The following is a 16065-nucleotide window of genomic DNA, read 5'->3' on the forward strand; positions in this document are numbered from 1 at the left end:
TACTGTAAACTATGGATGCTAGGTAACGATGTGTCAATGCAGGTTCATAAGTTGTAACAAATGTACCATCTATGGGGGATGTTGAGAATGGGGAGGCTGTGCATGTATGGGGGCTGGAGGCTTATGGGAAATCTCTGCACAATTCCCTCAATTTTGTGGTGAGCCTAAAACTGTTCTAAAAATAGTCTTTGAAATAATTTATAAATAAGTAAAATTTAAAAGTGAGTAAAAATCATTCTTGGAAGAAAGAAGAAAGAAATAAACAGCATTTCTTCATTTCCTCCTAACACATTTTCAACATTGGTCTGAGGAGTTGATACAAACCCCATTGAATACACAAAATGTCCCTATAAGGCAGCTGTCATTATCCCTAGGCCGAATGCGGGAATACTGAAGGTCACAAAGTTTAAAAATTAGGTACCTAGTCCAAGTTCACACATGTGATGGTATTGAGATCCAAAATACTTATTTCTGATTACCTATGTTCACAAAGCTTTACTTTTTTAATCAAATGGATGCGATTATGTATCCATTATCAATTATAACACATGGCAAAAATAACTGCAAAAAGGTATAACCAAAATTCGCTGATCACAGGGCAAGGGGCGGGGGTACGTAATCATGTGCCTAGGCACTGAACACAATGGGGTGAGGGGCTTGCAACTAAGTGAGCCTCTGCTGAGCCTCTGGAGCTACATTTCTAAGCTCCCCATCCCAGACGCAAGCACTTCCTCACTCACACCTCCCCAGTCCCTGTGAGGATCAGTAGGGCCCCTTACAGTTAAGGAAAGAAAAATGTGATTCTGAACATTTTTTCCACTTTGCAGTGCTCTACAGGTTACAGAGAGCTTTTGCATCTGCCGTCAAAGTTGGTGCTGACAATAGCACTGAGAGACAGCAAGGTCAGGTATTAATTAGCCATTTTAAAGATGCAGAGTGAAATGCAAAGAGGTCAAATGACTTTTTTCCCAAGGTTACCTTATGATGAGCCACTAACCAGGCCACCTGACTTAGGTCAATGCCCTCCACTCCTTTGTTAGGGCCTGAAGAGCATCCCCATTGTGAAGGAGTCAGCTCCAGACACTCCAATTCATTTTATTTAAATACCAACAGAATAGACCAGAGGAACCCTTTCCATTAAGCAGCCAGCGGATCCCCACAGAAGTTTGGGGTCAGACTTCCCTTACCAATCCGGTCAGCCTCCGGCTCTTGTAAATTTCCACTACAGGCATTTAACCAACCTTGAAAAATGCTTAGCATTAGAAAAACAAATTTTAAAAATTTGAAGAAAGTGCTGTCTCAGAGAAGTTCCCACCTGGACAAGAAGAGAGATATCACCCATGTTTCCAGAGATTAAATTTCAAATTAATTTCAGATATATTTTTTTTTTAATAGTAAATTTGGGGGGGGGTTCAATTACAGTTGTCCCATTTTTCTCCCATTTCTCTCCCCCACCCAGCCCACCCCTTCTCCCACAATCATATCTCTCCCCGTTGTCCATGTCCATGAGTCATTTATACACATTCTTTGACTAAACCCTTCCCTTACTTATCCCCCTTCTCTCCCTCCCCCCTCCCCCCTACTGACTGCTATTCTGCTCTTTGTCCTATTTTAATTTCTGATATTTCTTAGCAAGAGAAGACTATGATCTTCAAGAGTGAATAGCCAAAGCAAAAATGACCAACAAATAAATAAATATATTGGCAGTTGCCGTATAAAACATCCTTTTCCAAAAATAAGCTCTTCTTCTGAGTACATGCCATGGGCCAAAAGCTGATTGCATTGTAAATGTGTTTCACATAAATGCTTAGTATTAACCATCTTGTATAATCCCACCAAAAAACATCAAGCTCATAGTAAAACCTCAATAAGTAATCCTTCATAGATTGACATAAAATTTTTCCATCTCTACCGCAATAGTAGTATCATTTACATACCAAACCAGCTGCTGGTACTTCCCCATCATCCCAAGATCTCCCTTTTGCGGGCTCTAGGTTTCCCATTAGCAAAGAAGCTGGAGGAAGACTCATGCATATATTACCAAAGGAATCTAATAACTTAACTATAAGCTCTGTGAAAGTCCAATTATGATAAATCCTTTCGAAGCCCTGAGAACTTCTAAATACTTAAGTTGTATGAAAAAATGTCTTAATGAATGAACAAGAAGGGCTGTAGGAGAGCACCATCTTTAAAAATCCAGAGTCAGGGAGTGCAAGGGACCAGAGATGGGTACAGGGCAAGTCAGAGCTCATCCCATCCTGTGTCCAGGATGGACATGGGAAAATTCAAAATATTTACACATCCACAAGGCTCAGGTAACAACTGCTCTGGACAAATGAACACCTTCCAAATCTTGTCACAGCCAAATATTTGCCCAGGGAAAGAGGAATTAATCAGCTTTCCATCTAACATGGCTACCTACGTCACAATTCTTCAAATTTTTTGGTTCACACACCCCCGTCAAATGATTTTGAAAAAGTAATGTTCCCTCCTCACATGTTTTCAATTTGGCATTCTTAAAGTTTTTATTCATTTAAACAGTCGCAAAGGATGTCACATCCTATGTACTATATATATGACATTTTGAATAAAATGGCTATATCACTCCCATAAATATATTCAATACGATGATCCAATCTCTTCCACCAGGCATTTTTAAATAGACATGCATAAGCACTACTTTGTCAGTGGTGTAACATTCCTTTTTCTCCTTGAAACTAGAGCCATTCCACACCCCTCAGACTTGCACCCTAAGGTGAGGACTTCTTATTCTCATCAGTCTTTCATTGCTCAGCCCATCCTACTTCTCTGTAGCAACAGGTTTGCACAGTGACAGATGGTTACTAGACATAGTGTGGGGACTGCATTGTAAGGTATATAAATGTCAAATAACTGTACTGTATACCTGAAACTAATAAATATTATATACCAACTACATGTAAATAACAAATATAATATATACACTCTTTAAAATGTCACTATTAAATAAAAATGTTATTTTTTCTTAAATTACTAAAGTTATCTTTAGTCCTGATGATTAAACATGAAAGGTACAACAGTCCCTCTATCCAAGGCGGTTGCGTTTCAAGACCTCCATGGAATGCCTGGGACCACAGGCAGTATCAAACTCTATATATATCATGTTTTTTCCTATACATACATTTCTATGATAAAGCTTAATTTATAAATGAGGCACAGTAACACTGAACAGTTGCCTCCATAGGCGCCCCAACCAGGGGTTGAATCCACAATCTAGGCATGTGCCCTGACTGATAATCAAATGTGCAAACTTTTGGTGCTTGGGACAACATTCCAACCAACTGAGCCACCCAGCCAGGGCTTGAGATTTTAATCTTATTAAATGTGTTTATAGCAATAAAACTATACACAGTTCTAGCATTCAATATCTATCCAGTTGTCAATGTGAAAAGTCAATGTTACACTTCAAACATGTCATGTCTAAAGCTATACTATGTGAAAGTATAGATTCATACTGTAAAATATTTTTGTTTAATTTTGTGAAACAAAAATAAAATTTGCTTAATATTGTAATATGTTCCTCAGCCACTGTATTTAACTGTTGTAAATTCTGCATAGAACAGAAGCATGGCCCTATAAGGGCAGTACGACTGTAGAAAGAAGGCATGTCCCTGGACAGTCAGCATGGCCCTGGATAAGGGCATGGCCCTGGAATAGAAGCGCAACCTTGAATGCAAGCACAGCCCTGGAAATGGAAGTGTGCCTCTGGAATGAAAGCTTGACCCTGAATGAAGGCACAGCCCTGTAAGGCTGGCATGGCCCTGAAAGGTCAGCACTGCCCTGGAATAGAGGCATGGCCCTGAAACCTGCAGCCATGTGGAAGACAGTAAGAAGCAGCAGGAAGTCAAAGCTTGTTCAAGAGCCCAGAGCAGGAAGAGAAGTGGGAGAAGTTCACCCGTCCAATAGGCTCGAGGACAGTCAGAGGTGTGATGCAGAATGGACAGATGACACTAAGGGCTCTTGACTCAGGGTGGGAAAATAAGGGAGGTCAATGAGGCAGGGTTGGGGCTGGAAGCAGCAGAGGTCCAAGAGGGCAAGCTGTGCCAAGGAAGATGTGTCTATGCAAAAGTGGCTCCAGGCTTCTCTCACAAACTCTACACTAGTCATCCATTTAGGGTATTAGAGTGTCCAACCAGCTCTGGCTGGGTGGCTCAGTTGGTTGGAGCATCATACCATGCACCAAAAGGTTGTGGGTTTGATCCCCAGCCAGGGCGCATACAGGAGGTAAGCAATCAACCAATCCAATGATTCATTCTCACATCAATGACTCTCTCTCTTTCTCTCTCTGTCTCTCTCTGTCTCTCTCTCTCTCAACAAACATATCCTCCAGTGAGCATTTTAAAACGGGACAGGGAGGGGAGCAAGGGGAAAAAATGGGACAACTATAACAGCATAAACATTTTTTTTTTTTAATTTAATAAAAGGGGCCCATGACCCATAACAAGAACTAGGGCTGATAGGAGCTCAGTCACTGTGAACACAAGACCATTATCATGGAACTGAGCAGGGAGAAGCCCAGGCCAGGATCTCTAGATAGGGTAGTGGGGGCAGAAGGGAGGAGAACAGACAGATGAGAAGGGGCTCTGCCAGTTGAGGAAGGATTATCAATGAGAAAAAGAGATAAGAGACCAAGAATCCACTGAGCTAACTCACTCCCACATTTCACACAGAATTAAACACATGCTTGACTTAAAGTACACATGCTGCTGGATTAAGAAGAGAAAATAAATTCATTTATGACTAACACCAAAAAGGAAAATCTTACAGTATTGCTTTGTGCTTACAGTTTTCATGTAGTGCTGAAAAACCCAAATAGCATCTGATTCAATTTGCATAACTTTACATAATCTCATGATTACCATTTGTCAAGGAAGCTGCAAACCGAATCACTTCCATTTATTTGCCTCCAAAACTGACAAAATGGAAAAACATTCTGGACAAGTAACTTTCCACCCTCTTCTTAAAAATCACAAAAAGCCAAATTCTACAACTCTTCTTAATAATATGTTTCCAATATTTCAAGTCTGAACATTCTAAAGTCTTATTGACACATGAAATCAATAAACAAATATTTACTGACCCCTGCTATTTTCAAAGCATTGATTTCAAAACTGGGTGGAAATTTGTGTCCTGAGCTTAAAATCTACTTTGAGCTGACTGACCTGGGGACAAGTTATTTACCCCTTCCAAGCCACAGTTTTTCAAATGTAAAACAAGAACACTACCAGCCAGATTACAAGGTTGTTCTAGGGTTAAATTTAGTTACTTGGCACACAGCAGGCACACAATAAAACTATATGGTGAGTGAAAGAAACTGTTTTTAATTGAAAAGCCATGATACAGACATGTTAAAATTCATGATTCATTTATATACTGGGCAAGAAAATGATAAAGGGATATATAGACTATAGTGAGTTTCAAAAGACAAATACAAATACCAAACAGGGACTTATGAGAAAAGACTATAATTTTTTTACTCATAAACAAATAGTTGTACATCACCATCTGTACAACGGTTTTTGATTTATAATAGAACCAATTAGTCTGCCTTCATACTTTTGGTCTTTGGTTTTGTTTTTTTTTTCCTTACACAGACTGAAAAAAAACTCGCATTTTCATTAGGTTCTGTTCACAAAGTGTATTTATTCAGAGCCCTTTCTAAGTCTCATTCATCGCTCTTTGAATTCTTTAACACAGAATATTTTTGAGCTGAAGGAAGCCTTAACAATATCTGGGCCTACTGCTGTTGTAAGAGACTTGAGGTCACACACTCAGAGGCTGCACAAATACATGTGTGGCCCTCCTGTTCCATGCCCCTGACATTCGAGGTATTAGCCCAGATGCCCATATGGCCCAAGCAGGTAAGAAAGCCCAGGCAGGGAACAGAAGGTCTGCAGAGCAAGCAAATGCCCATTTCAGGTGCTCCATTAAGGGCTGCCTGTGGAATGCAGGTCCAATGTGCCTTCGTGATCTAAGTTTTGAATAGATGAGGATAACCCAGACTTTTTTTTTTATTATTTTTTAAGGATTTTATTTATTTATTTTTCGAGAGAGGGAAAGGGAGGGAGCCAGAAAGGGAAAGAAACATCAATGTGTGGTTGCCTCTCACACGCCCCAACCGGGGACCTAGCCCGCAACCCAGGCATGTGCCCTGACTGGGAATCAAACCAACGACCCTTTATTTTGCAGGTCAGCACTCAATCCATTGAGCCACACCAGCCAAGGCAAACCCAGACTTTTAAATGAAGTGATTTATAAATGGTAAATACCAAAATTATTTCAAAATACTGGTTAGATCAAAACACACACGCACACAGGGTCTCATGCAAACATACCAACACAACCATCCATGCATACATATGCAGCACGTGTTCACAAACACAAATGCACATACACGTGCTCATAGATGCATACAAACATACACTCATGTAGGCATGCAAACACATGCTCACACTTGCTCATGCACACATACAGATGTATGCTCATCATTCATACAAACACACCCATACATATGCAAACCAAGTCCACTCTAGTCTATACCATAATGAATCTGTACACAGGCTCTCAACCTGATCAGACAGGACTCAAAACCATGTATATTGTTCTAAAAGGGCCATTAAGTACCTAGAGAAAAAGGATCACTCTGTTTCCTACCTGAATATTCCTTCTTTCACACACCATTATCAAAAATGGCTTTTTGACAACAGGATACTCACTTGCTTTTTTAAATATATAACTCACTTTTAGTTTATTTGCTGTTGTACTTATGAAATATTGTGTTGGCCAAAAAGTTGGTTTAGTTTTTTTCATGTGATGGCTCTAGTAGTGCTTAGTTATCTTTAACTTCATTCAAAACAATTTTTGTTAGATTGTACTATGACAGCTGTCATATCTACATGCATTTTTTTTAAAAAATTATCAAAACTGGTGAACTTTTGTGCAGCCATTTTAATGTTGAAAATGGAAGAAAATATGCAACATTTTCAGCATATTAACCTTTATTATTTCAAGAAAGGTGAAAACAAAACGGAAATGCAAAGAAAAAGATATGTGCAGTATATGGAGAAGGTGCTGTGACTGATCAAATGTGTCAAAAGTAGTTTGTGAAGTTTCATGCTGGAGATTTCTCGCTGGACAATGCTCCATGGTTAGGTAGACCAGGTGAAGTTGCTAGCAATCAAATCAAGACATTAATTGAGAACAATCAACTTTATACCATGCGGAAGATAGTCAACATACTCAAAATATCCAAATCAATGAAGTTATTGGTGAAAATAAAAAATGTGTCTTTTATTTTATGGAAAAAACTAAAGGAACTTTTTGGCCAACCCAATATACCCTACCCTCTCTTATAACAGTATGTTATTTCTCTCAACATTAAATTATCAAATGATTAATAAGTTTATCCCTGTGCTTCCCTCAACTGCACTTAGGATTAATTTTGCTCTTTGAGCTTTTAGTGTATATACTTAGTATTCTTATTAATACACAAACGACAACAATGTGATTGTGTAGATTTCATTAGTACTACTAATTTGTCACATTAAACAATAAAAAACAAACTGTAAACACTGATAGTCTCATATAACACAATCGAATTCTCCTTGTCAGAGTTTGCAGTTAAATAATGGTTCTGGACTGGTAAGTGCAGCCATCCGATCACTTTACAGTCCTGTGCACCACCTGCCAGAATCTCTTACTTTACCATCAACTACAGTAAAAACAGCAGTCCCCAAAACAGTCCTAGGACCAGGCTTCAGAACCTGGCAGGAGCTACTCCCACAACATAAGGCCATATCCACACTTTTTCCTCACACTTCATGAATAAACATCCCTTTATTCAAATAAGTGATAGAAGAAGGAACTCCAGTAATTTTGATGGAAATTTGAATGATAAATAGAGTCATTCTGGCAAGACTGCAGAGTTTGCAATTCAAATTACAGGAATTTTCATAATGGGGAAAATAAAAATTAGTGACATGATTCCTACAGCACCTAATTCCAATACAGTACTTATACTGCAGCAGTGGGAAGCACGCATAAACATTTCTCAGTGGGTAAGCCCAGGAGTTTCTGCGGACAGGCATCACCACACGTGTACCTGCAACCTGACAGCATCGCTCTCAGGGGCTCAGCAGGATACCTGCTAGAACTCCAGAGCTCCCCAACACCAGACATCAAGAAGAACTGCTGCTCCTTTAAAAAAAAAAAAAACGGCAGTACAACAATCACTGGATTAGATGACTTTCTTACATTATCACCATAAACAATGATTATTTGTCAGCTGCCCTTTGCGAGCTTTGCATGTGCTTATGAATAAATCAAGTCTTATTGATTTACTAAGCCACAACGTTTTACATTTTGCAGCTCTAATAAGAGCTAATCCTCCACTGCACTTAATGGTGCTTTAATGTCCTATGTTTCTTAATACTTTTAATATAAAAGATTAATGCCGATTAGCTCAGGAGCAGGAACGCTGCTCTCAGAAAGACCAATTGGCCACTAAACCCAGGTCTCTCTGAACATGTCCTTGTTAGTGGCATTCTGTCTGCTGCTACGCTGCTTCCTTCACATAACATCTAAAGCAATAATGACAGTTCGTATTAATTCAAAGATTAAGTTCATTTAAAAGAGCAAGGAAGGAAAATACGGGACTGTAAAGAATGTTACATGCTTGGTAAAACTATCATCAAAAATAATAAAATGAGCCTCTTTCAACGTGGTGATTCCAGAAAGTATAAGACAGCCTGAAAGATTTTGAGCGCTGCGACCTTAGTCTGACCACACAAGGCAACCCTCTCCCTTCTGCCCACATCACCCCAAGCTCCCATCATCTTGTTTAGCACGACCGTGTTTTGAAGCTGACATGCACATACCAAATGACTCAAGTCCACTTGCACCGATCTTTCTCACTCAGGTAAGATTACTGCTGGTTCTCCAGGCTCCATAGGGAAACTGGAGTCCACAATCCTTAGTTAGCGAAATTCTGTCCACTGTCAGTGATGATGGACCCTTCCCAAACTAGTTTGTCCTTCAATCCATTGAAACTTCATCATCCCCAAGAGTAACCTAGGAACTTTTCTTCTGGGCTTCATAAAGATGCCTGGGCTAGATTACCATAGACCCAAATTCCAAAACCAATGCCATTGCTAGTGCATAATAGGAAAGTAGCATCTTCTTCATCCTCCTTTCCTTGACAAGGATCACAAATCAGGGCATGTCAGACTGGAGAGCTCTTAAGAGATTATAATATACTATAACCTCCTCATTTCAAAGATGTGAAAATTGAGGGGGACTCAGCCATGTAGCTAAATTAATGGCAGAGCAAGATAAGAACCCCAAGTCCTGCTCCAGCTGCAAGGTTCCTCCCTTAATACAACCCTTCCCCCACCCTGATACCTAGGATCAGCAAGAACTCTCTCTACTACCATGGAATGTTCCAAACAAAAGCATTATGTGTCATGGATTGCTTGGACTTGTATTCATATTCCACGATGCCTTTCAAGTTTAACCACGAGAAAGACCAACCAGGTACATTCGCAGAATTTACAATCATATTAGCTCTCTAAAACAGAAAACCGCAGAAACAAGAATCCTTATTCAAAAATAGATTCTACAGTTCCCAGTGGAACAAGCGCTGCCTGGCTCCAAAGCAATAATTATCCTGTACTACAGCAATCAATAAAACCTTTTGCCCTCTGAACCTGCTATTTCCTGACTTTGTACTCTGCACTGAAGATTTCCAAATCATATTGACTACCTACTAAATTTTTTTAAAGTTCTTTAAAACAAACAATAAAGAAATTCTCAAAATTAGCATAACTTCTTATCGTGTGAAGAGCCTTCCAATCTCCCAGTCACATTAGTGATTTCCTTCTGTACAGGGTTTTCCCACTTTCCATTTTGCATTTGTCATTTAAGTGTGTCTGTGTCTTGCCTAATAGCACAAAGCAGTAGGATACGTATTGACAGTGTTTCTGAAACTGTGAAAAAGAAGAATTGATTAACAAACGATGCCCTCTTTCTCAAGCAACAGCATGAATTTTTACCAAGTGAACCCAATAGCGCTTAGTGTTAAAATTCAGTACCCTGGAACTTCTCTCTAAAACTATTCACTAAATAATCTATAACGTGAAACCATCTTACATCCTTTCCAGGGGCATTTAGCTACTAGTGTCAAACCTGAAGAGTGAGCCATGCATGAATGAGGTAAGCAAGGACAGTGTAAGGCAAGGCTGTAGCCAAGAGTGGGGACCTATCTCTCGGTCTCCTTCAGTGTCCCCCTCTCACAGTGCCCCCAAGTGTGTATCTGTGCCATGGAATTACCACATGTCTGTACCCTCCTGAGTGTGTGTGGACATACCTATGTTGCCTTTGTGTGCAGAGCTTGGAAAATGGTAATTAACTCTAATTTTCTAACTTAACTCTAATTTTCTAACCAGAGCTGCTATTTTCACAATATTCCATCAGTACAATTCATCCATCAAGACTGGTTTACTCTATGACAGCTCAAAAATCATAGGTGAATTAAATAATTGTATGTTAACAGCTTCTTGCCTCAGTGACTGTTTTAATTCAAGGTCAAATGGAATATTATTACCACATGGAGGAACCTTGAGGACATTATGTTAAGTGAAATAAACCAGTGACAAAAGAACAAATACTGCATGATTCTGCTTATTTGAGGCGTCTGGAACTCACACAAGCAGAGTGTAGAATGGTGGTGACTATGGTATAGCTCTATTGTTCAGTAGATATAAAGTTTCAGCTATGCAGGATGAAAAAGTTATGGAGATCTGCCATACAGCATTGTACTTATACTTAACAATAATGTACTACACACTTAAAATTTTGTAAAAATGGTAAAAATAAATAAATTAAAATGCCACTTAAGGCACAACTTAGGCTGAGCCTGGAACTAAGAGAAGCAAGCATTATCAAAGGCATCACGGTATCGTGTTCACCCAACTATTGGCTCTTGCACAACTAGAACAGTAGTTAAAAATCAAGCTCACAGCCCTGGTCAGTGTGGCTCAGTTGATTGAAACAGCATTCCCTAAACCGAGAAGTTGTGGGTTTCATTCCCAGTCAGGGCACATACCCAGGTTGTGGATTTGATCCCCGGTCGGGGTATGTGAGAAGGCAACCAATGATGTTCCTCTGTCTGTCTGTCTCTCTGTCTCTCTCTCTGTTTAAAAGCAATAAAAAAAAATCTCCTTGGGTAAGGATAAAAAAAAATAATAAAGCCTCACATAACAACAACCATTCTCCAGCACTCACCTGAAAAGAGTCCCTCAACAGAGGTTAGAAATAAAGACTCACACTTCTACAAAGACACAACCAGTACGAGGGGATAAGTTCTCTACTCGAATAGTCCAACAACCACAGGAATCAAAGTACAGTTGCACCCAGATGTGCATCAATGGATGAATGGATAAACAAAATGTGACCTATCCATACAATGGAATATGGCCCAGCTATCAAAAGGAATAAAGTCCTGATATATGCTACAACATGGATGAATAAAATATGCTGAGTAAAAGAAACCAAACACAAAAGGCCACATACTATGATTCCATGTGTAAGAAATGTGCAGAATAAACAGGTCTATGGAAACAGAAAGTAGCTTAGCTATTGCTGCCAGAGTTTACGGGGAGAGGAGAATGGAGAGTGATTGTGGATGGATACTGGGTTTATTTACGGGGTGATGGACATGCTCTGAAATTATGATAATGTTTGCACAACCTGGTGAATTGGGGCACAGTTGCAAACATGATCAACATTAAGGGCACACAGACCTTGTGAGCAAAGATAGGGTTTGACCACAGTTGCCTAAGGAAGTGATCAAATAAGCTGCCAGCTGGAGGAGGAAGAGGTAAGGGAGGGGTTCTAGGCAGAGGAGAGAGCAGGTGCAAAGATCCAAAACAAGAAGGAAAGAAAGAATGGCCTTTCTCTCTTCTGACAAATTAAGGGTCAAGATGTTAGCTAAGGCCAAGGCAATGAATTCAATCCTTATACATGTCCCATAAATGCAACTCAAACTCCATGCATTTATTATGACCCTACTTTTTATCAGGCTCTCAATTATGCATAAAAAGGGCAGTAAAAGACTATTGACCATTCCGATCTAGCAGAAAAACCATATATCAGAACTTAAAAAAGAATATAAAATTCAAATGCTCTGAAAGGCAAAAGCAATTGTGAATATGGTGGACACAATGAACTTGGATTTCAGCTCTAAAACAGTGCATGTCACTTCGAAATAAAAATATCCATTCAAAGCTAAAAGTGACAGTCAGATGCTAAGAGAACATTACACATGCTTCAGAATTAGCATCAAGTCTTCAAGTGCAACTGCTGCCATCATCATATAATGAAGTACAGAGGATAGGGTGTTGAGGTGGAAATATTTGGTGACTCAGTTTTTTTTCACTTACAGGATCAGATGAGTTCCTTGAAAAAATTTGCAATATGCGGCCCCATTGTTTTACAGCAGGGTTTCTCTACTAGGACAGTTTGAGGTCAATGAGTCTCTGTTGGGGGAGCAGTCCTCCGCATTGTAGGTTGTTTCGCAACATCCAGGCCTCCTCCCACCAGATGCCAGGAGCTGTACCGCCCTTTCCCTCTCACAGTCAAAAATCTCCCAGATATTACCATATGTGCCCTGGGGAGTAAAATAGCCCTGGCCTTCTAGCAACTGAATGGATCTTGTCCCCACAAGCTTTGACAATTCCCTTGAGAAAAATGTCATGTCTCCTCAATTGTTTGGTTTTCTAAATGCATCACACCTTGACAGTCTTCCCACAACAAGGCAGATTAAAACAGAGAGACTGGTTTCTGATGCCCTACAGCACTGTACAAAACATCAAGTCTCCAAAGCCAAAGAAAAGCAACATAAGCCATCAGCAACGGGGAAAAAAGACCTCAATCTTGGCCTCCCTTCAGCCTCTTTTGCTACCTCCAAAGTCAGGCTCCAGAACTTTTGTCTCCTAGAGACCATGGTTGGTTCAGTTGTCAGGATAAGCTTGGACATTGAAAAATGTACCCAAGTTCCCTCTCACTCCAGCACCCTTAAGCTGATGAAACTCTGGAAACAATCTTTAAGTTGCTAGACCCTCCCACTAAATCAGTTATGGAATCTCTGCAAGGTTTTCCCTATAACTATCATGAATAAGGATGGTCTGGAAACCCAAAGTCTCTGAATCATGGGCCAGCAGGGAGCTTACCATCTGGGGGCATCAGGGCCTTGTTGTTCTGAGTGCACCAGCCCACAGGGTGCAGATCGGCGATCACCACATCACACCAGAAGTCAGCCCGGCGGTCCTCCCCATAACCACAGTAGCGCAGAAGCAGCAGCTGCCCACAGGTAGTGATAACAGTGGCCACCCAGTACGTGTCCGGGTTGTTCTTATTGGCCACTTCCAACTTCATCCCAGGCTGGAAGTTGCTCTGAATGCTGATTTCAACCTTAAGGAACCAGAAACACAGGAAACCTGTTATTGTACTAGCCACATGCATCCAGAAGTTTACAAAATTGTTTAAAAGCACAGCACATAAAAACAGTATTTCTGTTGCTCTAGAACAGCACTGTAAGAGAAATAGATTGTGAGCCACCAATGGGACACTGAATTTTCTAATAGCCACATTAAAAAAAGAGATAAAACAGATAAAATTAATTTTAATAATGTATTTTCTTTAACTCAAATATCCCAAATTTCATCATTTCAAGATATGATCGACATAAAATACATCAATGAGATCTTTTACATTTTCCTTTTCCAATGAAGCCTCCAAATCCAGTGTGCATTCTACACTTGCAGCACATCCCAATTTGGACGACATTCTTTCCACATGCTCAAAAGCTCCAGGTGGCTGATGGCAGCTTCGTGAGCAGTACAGCCGTGGACAGATTTTCTTTTTTACTAATGAAGGATTATCTTCTGTTAATATTAACCAGTCCTCCTCCCAAAAAGAAAGTTTTTCAGCCCAGTGGACATTCCAATGCCAAAGAATCTGATGTTTAAGAATAGCAGCTGCTTGAGACAATGGAATTACAAATGGCTCATTCATGGGACCAGTGACGCTTTTCGTTGACACCTGGCACACTGGCGTGGGACACTCGGATTCCTGAACTATTGCGATTAAAAGGAAGGTGGGAGAACTGACCCAATTAAAGAGAACTGGAGTTACTCCATATGGAGAGGTATTGGTAATTTTTCAGTAAAAAAGAAAAGGAAAAAGTTGCCAATCAATATCTTTTTTCTAAACTGCTTCAAGGAACCTAAGCGAGTCATCCAAGAATCATAAAAAACTCTGCAGGATTGTACCCTTGTTCTATGCCAGGTGAGCTATAGTTCTGCTCTGTTTTAATATTTACCTCTTTGTTTCACTAAATGGCCAAAACCATATACAAAATGAACTAGTAATTACAACATTACGAATGTCAGTATAAAAAGAGGATTGGGAATATGATCTACTTTTATAAGGTTATGCAAATTTAATAAGGCTTTAAATTCCTTTTCAAAAGAACACTTCATCTCCAAAAACAATAAAACATTGCATTAAAAGAAAGAATCAAAGTTCTGGCTTGCTAATTCAGCAAGAGTGCCAAAAACAAGAACAGGTTGAGAAAATGCCCCAATTTGTTAATGACACTCAGGCTGAATCTTTGCCTGGGGAGTACAGTGGAAAAAAAACATTCCTCAGAATTACATTTTCCTTTCTAGTAAAACAATGCTAATGCCAAAATCTTAGGGCCTGGGAATTTAGTCTTTTCCTTGCTAACAATATATTGCCAAAATCTCAAGTAGAAACAAAAACTGAAAAAAGCTTAATTTTTTTTTTTTTTTAATTTTCTGCGACTTGCACTCTGCTGGACAAGCTATTTGCATTATTCAAGGGAATCACTGTTAAAAATGATTTTTTTTTTTTGCTTGATCCAAATATTTTCTCAATATTTTAGGTATTTTCTCTAATTTGACTCATCTCCCACAAAAGACTATAAAACTTTACGTGTCCTTCCAAAATAAAAACATCAACCCATAATAAAAATATACAGCCATGACACCTTGTAAGAAGACATTACACATTACACCTACTTACTTAGTTGGCTGGCTTTTATTTATTCTAATCAATCTTACCTGTCTCAGGCCGTGTGCAAGGGCCACATCTGTCAAATTTGGCATCTTAAGGTACAGACGAGAGTAAAACTACACACTGTTTCTCACCCACTGAGCACCTACCCTGGGCCTAGCCCTGTGTTAGGTGAGGTAAGTGGTGGGAGCCAAATCCACCTTACCTGCAGCTATCTGTGAAAAGCAAACAAACTTCCCCATCTCATCTTTATGTCTAAGAAATCTTGGCTGAATTTCCCTTCTCTACTCATGCCTTATCTTCCACTAGATTTGGCATCTTCCTGAAGGTTCCCTTCCCATGCTCCAAATGCAGACCAGAAAGAGAAGGAAGGTTACATACATGTTTGAACGATGTGTGAGGAGCCGCACTGGCACCTGTTTCTTCCAAGTACTCCCCCCAGTTAAAGCCGATTTCTTCCAAGCTTGAACCTTCTTCTGTTGAAAAACCAAAACCAAAGAAACAAAAAACACAAGAATATCAATGCTAAAGTGAAGAATGGAAAGATACTGGCCTCCAATGAAGACCAGAATATCCTTCATGCAAGACACGAACGAATTCAGTGGTTTCGGAGGATATTATCAAATTTTTTTCATAGCTTTAGTCTGCTGGCTTTAGAGACAGGTGACTAAAGAAAGAAAACACTAAAGAAATTCTGCTTGGGTACCCTAACAAAATCAAGGATAATATGAAGTGCTCTTAGGCAAATTAAAGGAGATCTGTCTCATGGCATATTTGATGTGTGTTAGTTTATCAGTCTGGAATTGGCCACTATGGACACTCCCTTCTTTGGGGAGACCGGAGGACAAGGTGAAAAGAAAACCATCGAGTGCTGAGTATCCACTGGCTACTTACTACAGCTGGGGATTATAAAATAATAGCACAGATTGTGAG

General features: G+C 39.7%; 1 protein-coding gene across 2 annotated transcripts in view; it reads right to left on the minus strand.

The window, feature by feature from the left end:
* SFMBT2 (Scm like with four mbt domains 2) overlaps positions 1-16065 on the minus strand; it is a 215970-nt gene that overhangs the window by 160877 nt on the left and 39028 nt on the right. For both annotated transcript variants that reach the window (XM_090268004.1, XM_090268003.1), the window contains exons 3-4: positions 15514-15608; positions 13266-13506 (exon numbers count right to left, since the gene is read on the minus strand). In XM_090268004.1, the coding sequence (XP_090124130.1) occupies positions 13266-13506; positions 15514-15608 (336 nt within the window). The remainder of the gene's footprint in view (positions 1-13265; positions 13507-15513; positions 15609-16065) is intronic.

This window comes from Furipterus horrens, unplaced genomic scaffold, assembly GCF_987537825.1.
Source record: "Furipterus horrens unplaced genomic scaffold, mFurHor1.1.pri manual_scaffold_2, whole genome shotgun sequence".
Lineage (NCBI taxonomy): Eukaryota > Metazoa > Chordata > Mammalia > Chiroptera > Furipteridae > Furipterus > Furipterus horrens.